The following is a 19,876-nucleotide window of genomic DNA, read 5'->3' as shown; positions in this document are numbered from 1 at the left end:
GGAGGACAGGCAGTTGCTTGATGCACTGCTCATGTCGATCTCAGAGCAGCTCTGGAAACAATCCACCCGTGCAGCCTTGTACACGACTCGTCGTCGCAGGAACCTGGCACTAGAAGCACTGGGTTTTTCGGCAAGACAGTGGGTTCAGCTGACCGCTGACATATGCCCCGCGAGGCCTCCTTTCTGTTCTCAGGACAGTTTGCCCCTCGGATCAGGGATGAGTTAGCAAGGTGCCAACAGGCCCGTGAATTGGCCACACAGCTCAGATCCGTCCAGCCACGAGCCCCCCGACACCGCGGGGCAGCTCGCCCGGCGGCGGCACCCCCCCCCGCGTAACGGTCATCATGCCTCCCCCTAAGCCGTCCCGCCGCTCCGGCCGCGGTCGCTGCAGTCACAGGGGTAGAGACAGACAGCGAGGATCAACCCGCCCGGCCGCCAAGGGCTGCGGCGGCTTTTGACTCCTTGCCCCGAGCGCTTCAGGCCCCCCCCCCAGCAGAGGTAGGCGGCCGCCTTCAGGCCTTCTAGCCGGCCTGGGCGGCCATTACGGACGACACCTTCGTGCTCTCCATTGTAGGCGGTGGCTTCTCCATCGAGCTCACCTCTCCCTTACGGCGTCCATACTTCCTTGTCTCAGACCAGGAGACTGGACAGTGTCCATAGATCTCAAGGATGCTTACCTCCACGCCCCGATAGTATCAGCATCCAGGGACCTGCTGGGCTTCTCCTTCGGGGGGAACGTGTTCTGTTTCCGCGCCCTGCCTTTCAGTCTGAAACCCGCACCACGCCTCTTCACCAGGCTCGTTTCGTGTGTAGCGGCCTTTCTCAGGCAACAAGGCCTGAGGGTATTTTGCTACCTCGACGATTGGCTGTTAGCAGCCAGCTCCCAGACTCTGCTCTCTCACCAGTTGTCGTACCTGCTGAGAACAGTGCAGTCACTCGGGTTTCTTATAAATTGGGAGAAGTTGGAGCTCGTGCCCACACAATGTCCAACCTTCCTGGGTGTGGTGATCGACTTCCCCCGTCAGCTGGCGCGCCCCAGAGCTCGGGTGACTACGATCATATCCGCCGCCCGCCGCATCAGACGGCAGCGGCAGGTCCCTGCCAGATCTTTCCTTCAGTTCCTGGGGTATCTGGCGAGCCTGGTCGACTGTTGGCTACACATGCGTCCTCTGCAGATCCATCTGCTCAATCATTTCCACCCATCACGGGACCCCTTGACGAAAATGGTCCCCCTGCCCCCGGCCACCCGCCTGCTGTTCAGGCGGTGGTGTTGCCCGGAGTTTCTGAGCACGGGCAACCCCCTGCAGCCCCCACAACCCACGCTCACGGTGACTACCGCGACGCCTCCCTCAAGGGTTTGGGCGGACACTGTCAGGGGCTCCATGCCTATGGGGACTGGTGCCTTTCGGCTACCCTCCCCCACATCAATGTGCTGGAGTTCCAAGCGGTTATCCTGACCCTCCACCACTTCTTGCCCCTACTTCAGGGCCAGGCTGTGTTGATTCGCACGGACAATGTCACAGTGGCGGCGTACATCAACAAACAGGGGGGCACGCACTCCACACGCTCGAACGCCCTCGCTGCCACACTGTGGAGATGGTGCAGACGCAGGAGGATCTTTCCCATTGCCTCGTATATACTAGGCAGGGACAACCTCATTGCGGACTTTCTGTCCCGGGGCCGGGTCCTCCCCTCCAAGTGGAGACTCAACCCGCAAATCATGAACCTACTGGTGAACCAGATGCCACCGCTGGAGGTGGATCTCTTCGCCTCGGAGCTGAATGCTCAGCTACCCAGGTACTGCACGAGAGTGCAGGACCCCGCAGCCTGGCGGCTGGACGCCTTCTCCCTCCAGTGGAAGGGATTCAGAGGCTATGCATTCCCACCCTTTCCCCTCATTCCCCGCGTCCTGCGGAAGATAAGACGGGACCAGGCGAACATCCTCATAGCCCCCTGGTGGCAAGGAGGTCATGGTTTCTAGAGCTCACGAACCTGCTAGTGGGAAGCCCGAGGCTCCTTTTCGCTCGCCCAGACCTAATAGCGCAGCCAGTGTCGGGAGCTCTGCATCCCAGACCGAGCTCGCTCCACCTGATTGCCTGGCCCTTATCAGGGAATCCTGAACTCAGGCGGGCTTGTCAGAACGAGCTGCTTCACTCGTTGCCCGCAGCTGGAGGGAATCCACCCGGGAGGCTTACAATTCCCGTTTGGCTGGATACTATTCCTGGTGCCAATCTCACGGGGTGGATCCCCGTTCGGCCCCTTTGAGAGATGTGGCGGATTTTTTGGTTTCCCTTTTCAACAAGGGTTTAACCATCTCTACCATTCGTGGTTATCGCTCTGCCATCGCGGCAGTGCATACCGGTTTTGCGGATGGGTGCAGTATTTCTACTGCCCCTTCCCTCTCTGGCTTAGTCCGCGCCTTCTTCTTGGAACGCTCCCCGTCGAGGAGATTGCTCCCATCCTAGAGCCTTCCTCGTGTGCTGGAGGCTCTTGCCAGGTCGCCTTTCGAGCCCTTAGCCGAAGCCTCCCTTAGGGATTTAACCATCCAGACAGTTTTTCTTTTGGCTATCGCTTCCGGGCAGCGCCGTAGTGCGCTTCACGCCCTGCCTACCCTACAGGGCCACATACGTTGGGAACGGGCTGGTGTGCGTCTAATCCCTAACCCTTCGTTCGCGGCCAAGAATCATACGGCAATTTCCAGTCCGGTTGAGATCTTCATCCAACCTCTGGCCGCTCATTCCTCTATTGCAGAGGATAAAGTTTGGTGTCCGGTGCGGGCGCTTAAATATTACTGGGCCCGTACCAAAGACCGACGCTCCGGGATCAACTTTTCGTAGTTACGAAGGAGCCCTTCTCTCCAGCCTCTAAGGACACCATATCGAAGTGGATTGTGGCCGCTATCAAAGCGGTTGGCCCAGAGGCTCTCTCCCCGGGCGTAGCGCCCCGCGCGCATGACACTAGAGGGATTAGCACTTCCTGGGCCCTATTCACGGGAGTGTCGGTCGAGGAGATCCAAAAAGCAGCCTATTGGCGTTCTCCCAATTCTCCCATTTCTTTTTATCTTAGAGACGTTCCCGCTGCAGTGCCCTCCTTCTCTAGGGCAGCTCTTCTGTCAGCGGCGCAGTCCCGTTGATTACACCGCCTTACAGCCAAGCCTCCCTTGTTAGTCCGTGTCGGTCTAGCATACTATAACAGATAGGTGGTCGGATGTACTGATGTAGATCATGAGGATCAGGCGTGATCCTCTTATCTACGAGGTACATCGACCACCTATCTGTGTCCCCCCTCCTTCCCCTCGCCTCGCGGCGCGACTTGACTTTGTGTCCTCGTTGCGGGTGACCTGGTTATGTGGAACTGGAGGAAGAGTCATGGCGCGTGACGGGTTACGTGCGTACGTGCGCGCGGCCTGGGGAGCACGGGCGGTGTAAGGTAGGCTTTCAGTGTAAAAGTTTTTGTTCGACGTTAGGGCAATTATAGGGATATAATAGCATACTATAACAGATAGGTGGTCGATGTACCTCGTATAGATAAGAGGATCACGCCTGATCCTCATGTTATACTGCACAAATCTAATTAACCATTGAGTGTCTGAATTTATGGACTAAAATGTTACATCTACAGTGTTGGTGTTTAATCATTTGATACTGATTTGCATCTTTTTGTTTTTTCATCAAACATTCGTCACGTATAGCAACATGGGTGGGAGGAGGATTCGTCAACGGTACAGCAGAAGTGGTGTACACTTCCGGTCTCCTGTGGGCCCAGGCTCCGTGGGGTTTCAGTCTCAGCTTTGTTGTCGGTAAGACCAGGGATCTGGGAAAAGACAAAATCCGCAGCGCTCGGTCGTGTCATACAGTTGTATTTTTTTATCAGCCGTGACAGAAATGTGTCCGTTAGATTCGTAAGTGGGTGTGATAGCATAGGATAAAGACACGCAAAAAAGACAGAAACAAAATATGAGACATAGGTCATAGGTCATATCTTGTTTCAACTTCTCTCTGCCTCCGTACCCTTACCTTCTTCCTCATGATGACACGAGATATGAATATATTTTGAATAACAAAACTTTCCCTTTGGCAAGAGAATTTTGCTCTGATCTTCCTTAAAATAGATGACCTTTAAAACATAATCGTTTTCTTGTTTCGTGTCCCATATCTATCTTCGCTGAAAAAAAAGTTTGATGTTCATTTAATCTTGCAGTAAGATTTCCGTGTACGTTGTATTGAGGATGTAAGGTATCCAACTAGTAAGATGTTAAACTAATCGCGCGGAAGTTGTCGAGGCAACATCAGTCAACGCCTTCAAGTCTAAGGCCAATGATCACTGGAAACAGAAACATTACAAATTTAATCTAGCGGGGTGTTTCATCAATTTAGTCAGTGCTAACAAGTTGTCAGTCTCTGACAATTTCAGCAAAATCCTTGGTTCTGATTGGCTGAGATGCTCTGGTCACTGACTGTAACTATGGTTATTGTCAGAGACTGACAACTTGTCAGCGCTGACTAACTTGATGAAACACCCCCAGATTGCATAAATTGACCACCTCGCGGATATGTCACATGGAACTCCTTAGGCTCAGGATTGGATCTGTTGCATGACCCTCTACAAATACTTAGTATTTGACTTACTGAGCGGCATCATAGGTGATTTAGGTAATTCAGGGAGGTAATGTTCTTTGAGGCGCATTCATTTCCAAGATGATATTGTTTGTGCGCCATTCCCACTGCTTGAATTCTCCTTAAATCATGATTCACGTTAAATAAATCTTATCTACCTTCAGGACGTGAAGTACAATGCAAGGTCTCTTCCTTTAAAGTAGGCTCTGGTTTTGATTTCATTTCACTCAGTTCCTCTATTTGACTGCAAGTTATGAAATTGACAAATGAAAAAGTGAACAGCAAAAACGATCGAATTGTGCACAGTGTATCATTTTTGAACGGAAGAAAACATAACATATTCAGAAACCCAATCATAGGTAAAGTTTGATTTGAATGACAACCTTCAAAGAAAGATACCGAAGGCAACTTTGTATATTCACCATCATAAAAATAATTTTCGAGAAAAAAACAAACATCTTTACCAAGACAAGGTGACGACATTTTGTTTTCTCTTCATTATCCTCCTGATCAGAGCATGGATAATGCAACAAGTTTCGCTTGAAGCTACATGGCTGTTTGCTTTCAATTCGTAGATTACCTCTAATTTTATTGTACATAACAGTCAGCCATTGTGTACTCAAGATCATTTCTAATTTTCTTCTTTCAATATGTGATGTTCTGTGGAAAAAGAAAAGAAAATAGAATAGAATATAGAATAGAATAGAATAGAACGAATTGAATTGAATTAAATCGAACTGAACTGAACTGAATTGAACTGAAGTGAATTGAATTGAATTGAATTGAGTTGAATCGAATTGAATTGAATTGAATCGAACTGAATTGAATTGAATTGAATTGAATTGAATTTCTCCAACACTCTTTCCCCCAAGATGCGTTCTTCTTTGCTGAGAAGATGCGAGCTGCCAATTACGTCACAATGATCGACCCATTCTCTATCAAGTACGGCGCCAAGATGGGCGGCATCCTCTTCATCTCGGCCCTGATGGGCGAGCTGCTTTGGTGTGCAACCATCCTTACTGCCCTGGGTTAGTGAGATACAGTATATGCCCCCCCCCCCCCCAAAAAAAATACAATCGGATTTTTGCATAGATAACTTTCAAAATTATGAAACAATCTGAATGCTATTTTAGGGAATGAAACTATGACTTCCTCCTTACATTTTGAAGAAAACCTCATTCAGTTTGGTTGAGTGGTCACAGAGAAATGTGGATCGTTGTAAAGCATGTCATGGGTCTGTTTCTTCCAGGGTGCAGCACTATAGGATGCTCTTGGAACTGTGAACACAGTGGACAAAACTTGGAGTGAAGGGATTGCTGACATGCTCTGCAAACATACTCATATTTCTCTTTGACCACTGAAGCAAATCGGAAGGGATTTTCCGTATGATAAGATGTGGTTAATAAGTTATAGTTTCACACCCTGATTTTGTATTATTTTGGACTGCATGATTCACTACTTTTAAAGTTATGGTTGCGGAGGGTCGCATCGCATATATATATATATATATATATATATTGAAAGAAATTGGACTGAGGCGGGACGTTGCTCTCGATCTTAGTCTCCCTTTCATTTGTCAAGCTTTCGGCCCGTCATTAGGCCTTCGTCAGGACCTACGTCCTGCCTCGTCCCGCCACAGTCCAATTTCTTGATATATATGCAACCAACAATGAGGCACCGCGCACGTTCGGGACCCAGGGAACTATCTCTCACACTATATATATATATATATATATATATATATATATATATATATACATGTATATATACTTTTTATTGGGGGGGGGGGCATACTGTATAGTGATAAGGCAACGAAACGAAGACGACGACAGTGATAAGAATGAGAGTTTGAACAATGATAACGAAATCGAAATATTAGTGATAGTACATGCATTACAAAAGTATGATAAACTAGTCTGATTTACCCACGGTAACATCTTCAATGCTCGCCGTGCTCGCTAGAAGCGATCACTTTCATTACTTTTACAGAAGCATTGCCAGGTAATAGTATTCATTAATTTTGTATTCACATTGGCCTAGCTCTATACACATCGTGAATAGAATACCTTGTACAATTTGAACTAGCAGGGTTCGACTCTATATGATTTGGTCTATAACTATACTAGGCCTTAGCCACCACACCACATTCCAATGCTCCTGGCAGAACAGTCGAACATGGAATTTATACTCTGACTTTTTGGAGTTACAAAATGTGACCTTTAGGCTTTGTGATTACCAAGGGAAATTAAACCGCTTGCCTGGATCTTGATACATTTGATGTCAAGATGTCAAAATCTATTATAACAAACAAACAATAAAAATACCGAATTACTTCATCACCAGCAATTCTCATCCGCAACAAGTAGTACACTATAATATGGATATTCGTGGGAACACGGGAGGTGATCGAAGCCTAGATATATAACACCAATTGGAATGATTGGTGGGATAACAAAAATGATATTCTGCTACAGATGCCCTAATGACCCCCAAGCAACAGCCTGAAGACTCCCTAGAAGCAACAACAACTCGGTATGTCTGCCTCCCTCCCCATAGGTTCCACGATGAGCGTCATTCTCAATATTGATCGATACTTATCGGTGATCATCTCCGCGTGTGTTGCTACTCTCTACACTTTTGTCGGCGGTCTCTACTCCGTGGCCTACACGGACATTGCTCAACTCACCGTCATCTTTTTCGGACTGGTAAGGTTGAACCATGGAGTGATCGTTTTAACTTCTTGTTCTGGACTGGACTCTTGCGTTGATTACTGTCAACAAATTCAGATCAAAGAACAATCATCACTAATGAAGTGCGGAACTTTCAGAAAGTTTTCCTAGTACTGTAGGTTGTATATGTCTTAATACTTGGAGAAGACTCGATGATCAGAAAAAACAAAACAATTATCATCTGATTGCCTTTAAGTGCGAAACAGTTCGGCTTAAAAATCCGGCGGTTCGGTGTTGTCTCATATAAAACTGTGTGTTAACCTCAATTAACACGTAATTCGTTAAGCGGATGTTTTAAACGTATTGTGCATGTTATAAAAATATTGTTTATTATTAATCGATTCACGGTGTGAGCTGACCAGATAGAGCTACACAAAATCGTTATGATGAGATTGGCATTTTGGGTTCTTCCCACGAGACCGGCATCCACGAGGCATAAGGCCACTAGTTCCACATTGAAAAAAAAAAAAAAAAAAAAAAAAAAAAAAACATGTCCATGAGTCATACAGCCCAAGAGTCATACAGCCCATGAGCTCGACATTAGGCAAATAAGGCCCATGAGTTGGACAGTAGGTATGAACAACGCCCACGAGTCGGACATTGGACTATAAAAGGCCTAAGGGACCGACACTAGGCAACCAATGCCCACGAGTGTCGAATTCGTTTATAGACCTTTTGTTTGTCTAATGTCGGACTCGTGGGCCTTATTTGCCTTAGTGTCGAGCTCATGGGCTGTATTAATCGTGGGTTGCATGATTCGTGGGCTGTATGACTCGTGGGTGTCGAACTCATAACGTGCACCCAACAATTTTGGCAACTTGCACTATATGATCCTGCATTCCGAAATGTCGCGACTGATAAGTTTCAGTAATAACTCGAAAAAGTCACGTGACTTTCTGAAACTTTTAGGCTTTTCGTTGTTCAGTTGCTTACCATTTGCAAATATGCAGACGAGATCGAAAAGTAACGAGTAGTACATTTTGTATTATGTTTTTTAAAAAAGTAATGGTTCCCTGTAGAAAATTTTCTGGCTTGGAATAATGAGGCACTAAATATTCAATTCAATTCAATTCAATTCAATTTATTCATTTCATAAAATCACATATAAAATATTTACATAAATGTGTGAGTCAAAGGAGGAAATCACGCAAAAGCCCAGGGCTTGGAAATGGAGATTCCCTTTACAATATAGTTTAAAATCACAGTTTTGAATGAAACATACATATGTATCAAAATAGAACTTAGATTAGAGACCGTTACAAAATCAACAATATATTATGATGGAAACAGGAAACAGAAAACAAAACAACGACTGAACTAATACAATATATTACAATACAATACAATACAATACAAAACAAAACAAACATGCAGGGTATTTGTCAAAGGTTTGTATGGGAATTGCACAATTTTCATCATTCATTCATATATAATAAACAATCAGTACAGATTAAGAAAAAGCTGCTTATATTGAGCCATAAAAAGATTCAATGTGTTAGCAGTTTTCAGTTTCATGCTTAACATATTCCACAATTTAACCCCTTTGTACTTTATTGAGTTGGATTGACTAATTCTTCATAGGCCTCCATATTAAAAAGTTTATTCCCTCAGAGCAAATGAAAATCCACATGAAAAACTTAATTGTAGATATGATTGTAAGTAATACGAATTGCGAAGGTGTCTGGGCATAATATGTACATGTATATTGAAATGAAAAGAATGCTACATTGATAGTGTCACTACATGAATGAAAAATTCACGTATATTGACAGGCATTGCCAGTGACAGTGAATCGTAGGGAAAATAAACAACTAAACAGAAGGAAGAAAAGAAAGAGAGAGTGGATTGAGAAAAGAGGAAGAGGGACGATAAAATTCGTATTTCTCTTTCTAAATTTTGTTCAGTGGCTGTGTTTTCCCTTCACCGTGACTAATCCGGCCAGCGCCAGTATAGCGGCAAACAGCGATCTCTGGGTTGGTGAGTGGGACAACAAGTATGTTGGGGTGTGGCTGGACAACGCTTTGCTCTTGGTAGGTATATAGCTTAGAATTAATGTCTTGTTTGTGTCCACTACAAAGCTCTGAATTGGAATTGTGTTTTTATCAGTTATTTAGGACAAAAATTTGTTTTACCACCAAAGATATTTATAGTTGGGCATACCTCTCGATCTCTTTGCATGTTTTTATCGTATTATGATTATTTGACACTGGCATTGAACGTGGCATTTTTGATCATAGGGACCATAATACGATGAATATGCAGAACAAGGGAAACTCATCAGCTATAATCAATTACAATAACATTGAATGAGATATTAGAATTATAACTGATGGTAACCGCAGTTTCCACCGCCGAATGGTAAAAGTTACTTATAGAGGGAAGTTCCCAACCAGAACTTCAAGCATTTATCAGTTATAACTGTTAAATATTTCTCAGATTTCACTGATGTTTTCTGCCAGTATTGCTGCATTTACTCAATCCACGTGTATATTTGGGAATCATTCCCCCTTAACCTGGCCATCTGATATGATATTGCGGTTCACAATGAGTGCGCCACTGCAGGGAAGTTTTAAAAAGTTTTGTATGGAAGGGTAGCATGGAGATCACTTTTTAATGTATATTATTCAGAGAAAACATTCATGGTATCGTCTGTCTGTCTGCAGTCTACACACACACACACACACACACACACACACACACACACACACATATATATATATATATATATATATATATATATATATACACCATCAAATCATACACATCCCTCTCTCTCTCTCCCTTAGTCTCTTTCAACACTCACATAATGCACTTCATGATAATAATATAAATATAATCACTCTCCATCTGTCTCACCCTCTCTGTCTCTTCCTACGCTATCTGTGAGATTTCATCATCTCTCTCTATATTCATATTTCTTTTTGTATCTATCCTCCTTGTCTACCACCACCACCACCACAGATAATGGGCGGGGTTCCTTGGCAGGCATACTTCCAGCGCGCTCTGTCGACCAAGAGCCCAAAGCACGCCAAGTATATGACACTTGCGGCGTCCGCTGGTTGCATCATCGTCAGCATACCTGCCTATCTCATGGGTGCGGTAGGCGCCACCACCGGTAGGAAACAACGCACGTTTTGTCCACAACGACTTTTTTCCCCCCAGCACTGTGTGTCTCGAAGCATTCTTGTGGGTGAATAATGGCTATGATGATAAAGATAGCCCTTATTAGTATGATCATTGTCACTGCCACAAATAAGTTTACAATAACAACGATGTTTTGAGAATAATTGTAACAAGTACTGACGACAGCAACAACTTATGGCCTGATAGTCTATATTGCATTTTTAAGAATGTTCAAAACTTGCAACCCACTTGGAATGTACTAAATGCAATCCCAGGATGCAACCACGACGGAGTTCAGCTTCCCGGCGGGAACCCGTGTGTAGGCTTATACCTTGGTAATAATGAACGAAGTTGATCAAAGGTGTTTTTTTCAGTCCGTTTGTCTGTCTGTTTGTTTCTTGGCGAGAGTTGTGTGTAAACAAAAACTAGGGTATTTTGTTGCATTATTTTTCTCCATATAGTGGCCTCCGACACAGGTCTTTAAAGTACCTTTTCAGTGTGCACGTCACTATATAGTTTAACTCTCACAAGCCAGTCTCGTACAGCCCATAATCTCGACACTAGACAAATAAGGCCCATGAGTCCGACACTGAGGCAAAAAAAAAAAAAAAAAAAGGCCATCGAGTGCGACAATAAGCAAGAAAAAGCCCAGGAGACCGACATAATAAGCCCCGTGATGACATTGTAATGTCGGTCTCGCGTGGCCCCCCTTTTTTTCGCCTAGTGTTGAACTCCTGGGCCTTGGTTGCCTATCATAATTGTCCGACTCATGGGCATTTGTAGCCTAGTGTCCGACTGGTGAGCCTTGCTTGCCCGTAGTCAATGTTATACTCATGGGCCTTATTTGCCTAGTGTCGAGCTCATGAGTTGTATGACTCGTGAACCTTTTTTTAATGTCGAACTTTATGGGCCACATGACTTGAGGGTGTTGGTCTCTCAAGATGACCCCCCCCCCACACACACACACACTTTTATACGTTTTATAACAACGTCCTACTCTACAGATATCGAAATCAAACGCGAAATAACAACCGCACCTACCGTCAAGACAGGCCACATTGATAATTTCGATTCCTCTACATACCCCTGAAAGTGTCATATCCAGTCAAAGTCGTGACGGTTCATACACGTCGTTTCTTTCCACGCAGATTGGAGCGCGGTCCAGATAAATCTGAACCGGACCAATCCCGCAGACGACCCGAGCATCGTTCTTCCCGCCATCATCCAATACCTCACCCCACCCGCCGTAGCCTTCTTCGGTCTCGGCGCCATCTCGGCCGCTGTCATGTCTTCCACCGACTCCTCGATTCTTTCTGCGACCTCCATGTTCGTTCGGAACGTCTACAGGAATGTCTTCCGACCTAAGGTGAGACATAAAAGTGTTTTTCCCCTCAAAAGCAAACTCTAAAAGGGACCTAACTGTCCTCCGTTGCATCTACAAATTTGTTTGTTTCTTAGTTTGTTTGTTTTCAGTGGTAGTCATCCATTACCATTCAAATAATACAAAAACAATATTACACACGGGTCGGGCTGTACATGGTGTAGGCAGGGCTCGACACTAACAGTGGCCCGGTGGCCCGGGGCCACCAAAAACGCACGTCGGACCACCAAAATTTCAGAAATGAAGATACTGGTGGCCCGACGGGCCACCAAAAAAAAAGTCGGATGTTTGCCTTTACTTTTGGAAATGAACAGCAGTAACAATCGGCTCCGTAAGATGCTAAAATAAATGTCGGATGTTTGCTTTTAATTTTGGAAATGAATAACGGTAATATTCGACTCCGTATGATACTAAAATAAATGTCGGTTGTTTGCTTATACTTTTGGAAATGAATAACGGTAAGATTCAGCTCCGTACGGTGCTAAAATTGATGTCAGACATTTGATTTTACGTTTGGAAATGAATAAGGATAACATTCGGCTCCGGAAGATACTGAAATGAATGTCGAATGTTTGCTTTGACGTTCGGAAATTAATAATAATAATATTCAAGTCCGTACGATGATAAAATAAATACCCGGATGTTTGCTTTTACGTTCGAAAGTAAATAGCAATAACATTCAGCTCCGGAGGATGCTAAAATAAATGTCGAATGATCCCTTTGACGTTCGGAAATGAATTACAATAATATTCAACGATGGTAAAATAAATGTCTGATGTTTGCTTTTATGTTCGAATGTAAATAGCAATAACATTCAACTCCGGCAGATGCTGAAATAAATATCGGATATTTGCTTTGACGTTCGGAAATGAATAACAATAACATTCAACGCCGTACGATGATGAAATGAATGCTGGATGTTTTCTTTTACGTTCAAAAGTAAATAGCAATAACATTCAGCTCCGGAAGATGCTAAAATAAATGTCGAATGATCCCTTTGACGTTCGGAAATAAATACCAATAACATTTAACTCTGTACGCTGATTAAATAAATGTCGGATGTTTGCTTTTACTTTCGAAAGTAAATAGCAATAACATTTTGCTCCGGAAGATGCCAAAATAAATGTCAGATGATTGCTTTTACGTTTGGAAGTGATACCAGTAACATTCTGCTCCATACGATGCTAAAATAAATGTCGGATTCTTGTTATTACGTTTCGAAATGAATGACAATAACATTCAGCTGCGTTTGCTGGTAAAGTAAATGTCTGATGTCTGCCTTGACGTTCAAAAATGAAAAACAGTAACATTCGGTTCCATGCGATGCTAAAATAATTGTCAGATGATTAATTTCACTTTCGGAAGTTGACAGCAGTAACATTCGGCTCCGTACGATAATAAAATAAATGTCAATTAAATTTGGAAATGAATAACGGTAATATTCTGCTCCGTACGATGCTAAAATGAATAACAGATTGTTGCTTTCACATTTGGAAATGATCAACGGTATCAATCGGCTCAGTTAGATGCTAAAATAAATAGCGGATGTTTGCTTTCACATTCGGAAATGAATAAGGATAACATTCAGCTCCGTAAGATGCTGAAATGAATGTCGATTGTTTACTTTTACACAATATGAAAATGATTAACGGTAACATTCGGCTCCGTAAGGTGTTAAAATACTGGTAAATGTTGGATGATTGCTTTTACAATCAGAAATGAATAACGGTAACTTTCGGCTCTTTACAATGCTAAAACAAATGTCGGATGTTTACAAATGTCTGCAAATGCTCCCACTTTCTCATTTCAAACGTAAGTTTTAACCACCTAAATAGGCATCATCTTTTATAATAATCTATAAGCCTATTTGCTAAATCTTAGAACTCAGAATAACGGTAAGATGACTGAATTTTCTATTCATTATTTTTAGACACGGGTACCTGTATCACTTCAGTAATACTTATCTATAATAATATATTTATTTTTCTATGTTTAGTAGGACCGATTTAGTTTCTCTTATGTTTTTCTTGATTTTTTTTTTCGGGCCACCAGATTTTACTTTCGGGCCACCAAAAAAAAAAAAAAAAAATCAATGATTTTGGTGGCCCGATAGTGTGGAGCCCTGGTGTAGGCATACAAAGTCACATAATAGTCCAAGAGCATTAGGTAAAAAAAGGCTGAAACCTGGGCATTTTTGGTAACAAGCTGATTTTTTCAGGATAGGTCCAGAAAAATGTCTAGAATAACATACTAAAAGTCCTCATAAATCCTCCTTGAGCGTTTTCCGCAATCCAAGATGGCGTCAAAAATGGCCGCCATATCCAGAAATTCTTCTAACTTTTCAACCAGAGAACCAAAATACAAAATTTAAATGTCTAAATATATGTTTTGAGGCATGAAGAACTCAATGAAACACATATCAAGAGATTTTGATACACGCAAGTACGGTAATCCAAGATGGCGTCCAAAATGGCCGCCATATTTTGAAATTCTTATAACTTTCCAGCCACGTAACCCACATACAAAATTTAAATGCCTAAATATATGTTTTGAAGGATGAAGAACTCAATAAAATACATATTAAGAGATGTTGACGGACACAAGTACAGTAATCCAAGATGGCGTCCAAAATGGCCGCCATTTCCTGAAATATTTATAACTTTTCAACTAGGCAACCCAATTCAAAAGTTAAGTGTCTATGTTTCGAAACATAAAGAACTCAATGAAATACATATTAAGAGATGTTGACGCACGCATGTCCCGATTAAACCGCCCGAGCTCTTTCTAAAATGCAAAATGGCGTGCAAAATGGCCGACAGTCACAATTTTATCTCACAATTATGTAATAAATGTCAGTATAGTTTATAAAAAACTTTTTTATTTAAAAATAGTTCTTATGAGTAAAGTATACAAATAAAACATTTGATCCATGTTAAACTCAAGGAACGTGTCCTTATTACCAGAGAAACATTTCACCATCAGATTTGTTGCTAAACAGAGAGCCTACTAGATCTTTTTACCACATGGTCTATTTTCGTCACCTCAAGCAAATGAAATGAAAATTAAGTGCAAGCCCTTTTTTAGTACCAACGCATTTGGTGTCTACCATGGGGTGAGTTCCATTTGAAACTGTCAGTTATCACTCAAGAAGTAAAAACAATTCTTGCTGATGTCTGAGCTACATAAATGTTGAAAATTAGTGTCTCCATGTGCTACAAAATAATGTGTAATTCATCACATGACAGTGAATTTCTTTGCTGCAGTATATTGCTCCACCTTAAAACAAAGTGTAGATTTCGTGTAGATTAAGTAAAATTATATTATAGATAGAAATCAGAGAATGTGGCACTCATAGTTATTGGTACATGGAGGAGGAATACTCCTCTCCCACACGAGGGATCTTCTTTTTTTTTTTACTCGAAAGTGAAATATATAGCGCAAACGTTTGGTAAGATATTGAATTGTTTCCATCAAAGTGTAGAAAATATATAAAGTAGTATTCAGGGAAATGGGCAATATATGGGAGGGTGCGGAAGGGGGATTCCCTACCCCTCCCCCCAACATGAGGGAGATTTTGCATTTTCAGACTTGATATTCAGACATCTGATGCACCCTATTGATGAAATATTAAATTTTTGTTTCCAAAAAAAAAAGGAACAAAAAGTTATGTAATTATTGAAGTGCGCGGTCATAGGGTTGCCCGCTCCCACACGAGGGCAAAATTTCGTATTTTTAGACTTGAAATTTACGGATCTGATGCACCTATTTGGTGAAATATCCGATATTTGTTTTCTATTTAACGCTGGAAGAAACATGTATTCAGGAAAGTGTCGGGGAGGGGGAAGTGTGTGGGGAGAATACTCCTTCCCATACGATGGAGATTTTGGCATTTTCCAATATGAAATTCAGAGATTTAGCGCACTCTTTTGGTGAAATATCTGAGATTTGTTTTTGTCCTAAAAGTAAGAAAATGGAAATATGCAGGGGAGGTGTATGGGGTGATGCACCCTCCCACAAAATGTTTTTTTTTTTTCAGGTTACGGGTTTTATGGTGCACAATGTTAATGACATACTAGATTTTTGTTTCTATTAAAAAGTGTAAAAATATAGAAAAAAGACTAGTATATTCAAGGCAATGAGCTAGTAGAGGATGTGGGGGGGGGGGATCCCTTTCGACTGGAGGGAGTTTTGCTTTTCTGTGATCATTAACTGGCCTAGTGCACCTTTGGTGTTATATTGATTGTCCATCCTAAAAGAGTAGATAATTCATAGTCTCAGTATCCCCATCCCCTCCAACTCTAGGGAGCTTTTACACTTGAATTGAAATGAAAATAATTATATCATTTACAAACATTTGATGGAATATTTGGGAATTGTTAATCAAAGGGGTATTTAATTCATATTTGGGAAGTGAGCGGTGGAAGGGCTTTGTAGGAAGGACAAATTACCCTTACATACTTTTGCATTTTGTAAGTGAAAGATCTAGTGCACACTTTTTGATGACATATTCGGAAATTTGTTAATCTCAAAAGTGTACAAAGTCTATGGAAAGGGGCCGAGCGAGGGACGTTTTGCATTTTTATGATTGCAATTCAATGACAAAGTGCATATACTTCAGGATGAATATTTGAAAAATAATGATTGTACAGGCCACCCCTTTCCACAAGGGGAGGGGGATGCATCCAGGCGAACCTTTACCCGTGTTGTGCACATTTAAGGGAAATATTCCACTGGACCTTCTGAGTTGTTGAATCTCGAACATTATGTTGAATATCTTTGTCTCTTGATAAACAAACGGCGGCCATTTTGGGCAACATTTGATTTTCGCGAAGAACTCAGTGAACACGTGGTTTTATTTGTACTTAGTGCTTCATGATCACTGAATCAGTATTTTGTTGGGTTCCTTATGTCTCAAAATATACATTCGTACATTTAAGTGCGCATCGCAGGCTTATGAGAAAAACAGGAAATGGCAGCCATTTTGGACACCATTTTGGATTTCTGAAAGTGCTTAAGTGCTTTAGGCCTATTTGTGTTTCAAAATCTCCGAATAAGTATTATATTTGGTTCCCTGTGACTCAAAACGTACATTTCGACATTCCAAGTGTGTACAGTTGAAATCTACTTGCAAAATTATGATTTAAAAAAAATCAGGAAATGGCGGCCATTATGGACGCCATCTTGGATTACGGTACTAGCGTGCTTCAACAACTCTTAATATGTATTTTATTGAGTTTTTTTTTCATCCTTCAAAACATATATCTAGACATTTAAATTTTGTATTTGGGTTACCTGGCTGAAAAGTTATAAGAATTTCAGAAAATGGCAGCCATTTTGGACGCCATCTTGGATTACGGTACTTGTGTGCATGAACATCTCTTAATATGTATTTTATTGAGTTCTTCATGCTTAAAAACATATATCTAGACATTTAAATTTTGTATTTTGGTTCTCTGGTTGAAAAGTTAGAAGAATTTCTGGATATGGCGGCCATTTTTGACGCCATCTTGGATGGCGGAAAACGCTCAAAGAGGATTTATGAGGACTTTTGGTATGTTATTCTAGACATTTTTCTGGACCTATCCTGAAAAAATCAGCTTGTTACCAAAAATGTCCAGGTTAAAACTAATGCTCTTGGACTATAATTTAATGGAAACAAGAAACAAAACTAATTAGTGTATCTTTCGTCTGTATCTTTTTTTTTCTTTCGAAAGAAGCAGAAATTGTAGCTTGATAATATACTTTGCGTCTCATTATTTATTAAATTGATAACATTTGAAATGAATAAAAATGAATAGATCCTGCTATATGTAGGTCTAGACCAAAAATGCACCAACTTAAAAAAGAAATAAATGGAAAATTACATAAAAGTGAGAATGAAACTTAATGAAATTACAGAAGCCCGAAGACTGCATAACCATGCTATACAGGGTGGCATCATTCATATCATTACCTTTTAGGCTTCAGATCTAGAGCTGATGATTACGATGAAGATCACACTTGTCGCCGTAGCCGCCGTCGCAACGATCCTGGCCCTAACCGCGGATTCTATCTATTCGCTCTTCATTCTGTGTGGCGACGTCGTCTACGTCAACCTCTTCCCGCAACTCGTCTGCGTGGTCCACATGGAGAGATCCAACACCTACGGCTCCGTGCTCGGGCTGATCGTCGGGCTCGTTCTTCGCATCGGCGGCGGCGAACCGACGCTCAACCTGCCTCCCTTCATCTACTACCCCTTCTACAGCGAGAGCGACGGCCAGCTCTTCGCCTTCCGCACCCTGGCTATGCTGTGCTCCCTGGTCACCTGCATCGTTGGGTCTCTGATTAGCGACGCCATCTTCAGGCGGGGCTGGCTCGACACCAAGTGGGACATCTTCAGGTGCTTCGAGGATCATGCTGGTGTGAGCGACATCGGAGCCAATAACACAATCGAGTTGCAAAATGACGTATCTAATGACGACAAAGGAAGCGTCAATCCAGCTTTTAAGTCCGAGAAGGGAAATTAAAAAGGAAAATTTAATCAGGGAGACGCTGTCCACCCATCTGCGTATACATTACTTTGTATAGTGACACTAAGACGTGATTAATCGGGGAAAAAAGTGAAGATTCATCATGTTTTTTGTGATTACCTCAAGATATCAAAGCCTTATAAATTCAAGTGCATTGGTTTATAGAGCGAGTTATTCCGTGTTTTGATTGGGCAATCACTGTACATTGTATACTTCTGCAAACTTCTTCTGATTCATGATGATCGTATAGTATATCGATTGAGTTTGCTGACTTTTTTGTGGCATTGTACTGTGTCAGTTATACGCTTATGCTCTACGAGAATTTGGCAGTAGTTGAGGAGTTATCTCCTTTTTGTCTAAGAGCGGGGCATCCCGTATTATGTTTTGTGCACATAAGATATCATGGACCGATAAACTTCTGTTGCCTGCAGCACTGAATTGAATTCAAATGATCCAATCCTGTCTAAAAAACAACAACAACAACAACCCTCAGCTATAGTACAATACTACAAGACATAAAAGTGAATATCGGCTTGTCATAGAATCTGATCACGATGGTAAAAAAAGAAGAAATCTAATGTGCGAACTAGAATAAAACAAGTCTAGTCAAGACAAGTCCCTCAAAAAGAAGTCTTGACTTCTTTGAGTGGCTATAAATAGTGGATATAAATAAACGGGATTAATTCTCACTCATCTCTCACTATCTAGTTTATATCTCAGTTGTAAATCATAAGAAAAGAAGGATCATACGAATACAATATTCAATGTCTTACCATGTTACGCTCATGATTCGTTTGATTGGAAATGCCCTATACAAGACAGTTTTATCATGATGATTATGTGATGCAAAATGGGTATAAACGAAATTATGATACCAAATACTTACACAGAATACTGCTCATCATTCTGAGGGTCAGTTTCTTGTATGATATTCAAGGAATGATGGCTGAAGGATGACGTAAAATCAAATGACAAACTACTTGTAGTCTCGAACTTTTATTTTTTTTACGTGTCATCTCTTTGATATACTCATTTTAACGTCTCTAGCTTTGAACAAGCTATGCTAAACAGAGCTAAGGTTTTATATCGTTTATATTCTCTATTATAGAGTGAACGTACAGAGAATTAAAGAACATTCTTCTATGTACCTCGCTGACACTGGATGCGTCGTCTGTCGTCCAGATTTCTCCAGTCACACTCCACAATGGCCAAGTATACCAATGCTTAATATTTGACAATTATTATTGTTTGACCCAGTCAAAGGTAATAAGCTGCCAGCACGTGTTGTATCAACTCGTAGTGATTAATATAATGAGAACTAATAGATTTTGTCTTTTTTTCTCACATTATTTCATTGAAAAAAAGAGCAGCGTCGAAAATTATTATGGAAAATGAGGACGTCATATAAAACAGATAAAATGTGTGTGAAGCTTACTGGATTTTTTTTTGGGTAAAAATATCTTATACAGGCCTGAAAGGCCCGAAAGGAGATGATCTTGACTTCATTATAGTATATTA

General features: G+C 41.8%; 1 protein-coding gene across 1 annotated transcript in view; it reads left to right on the top strand.

Moving 5' to 3' along the window:
* The window catches only part of LOC140235103 (high affinity choline transporter 1-like), a 31,266-nt gene extending 12,129 nt beyond the window's left edge, over positions 1-19,137 (top strand). Inside the window, exons 2-8 of the mRNA XM_072315141.1 lie at positions 3,692-3,799; positions 5,489-5,644; positions 7,173-7,321; positions 9,250-9,375; positions 10,307-10,460; positions 11,617-11,834; positions 17,810-19,137. Of these exons, the coding sequence (XP_072171242.1) occupies positions 3,692-3,799; positions 5,489-5,644; positions 7,173-7,321; positions 9,250-9,375; positions 10,307-10,460; positions 11,617-11,834; positions 17,810-18,355 (1,457 nt within the window). The 3' untranslated portion in view covers positions 18,356-19,137. The remainder of the gene's footprint in view (positions 1-3,691; positions 3,800-5,488; positions 5,645-7,172; positions 7,322-9,249; positions 9,376-10,306; positions 10,461-11,616; positions 11,835-17,809) is intronic.
* Positions 19,138-19,876: the final 739 nt, after the last annotated feature.

This window comes from Diadema setosum, chromosome 11, assembly GCF_964275005.1.
Source record: "Diadema setosum chromosome 11, eeDiaSeto1, whole genome shotgun sequence".
NCBI classification, from domain to species: Eukaryota; Metazoa; Echinodermata; class Echinoidea; order Diadematoida; family Diadematidae; genus Diadema; species Diadema setosum.
The sequence above is the reverse complement of the archived record's forward strand: the minus strand, read 5'-3'. Positions and strand labels throughout refer to the sequence as shown.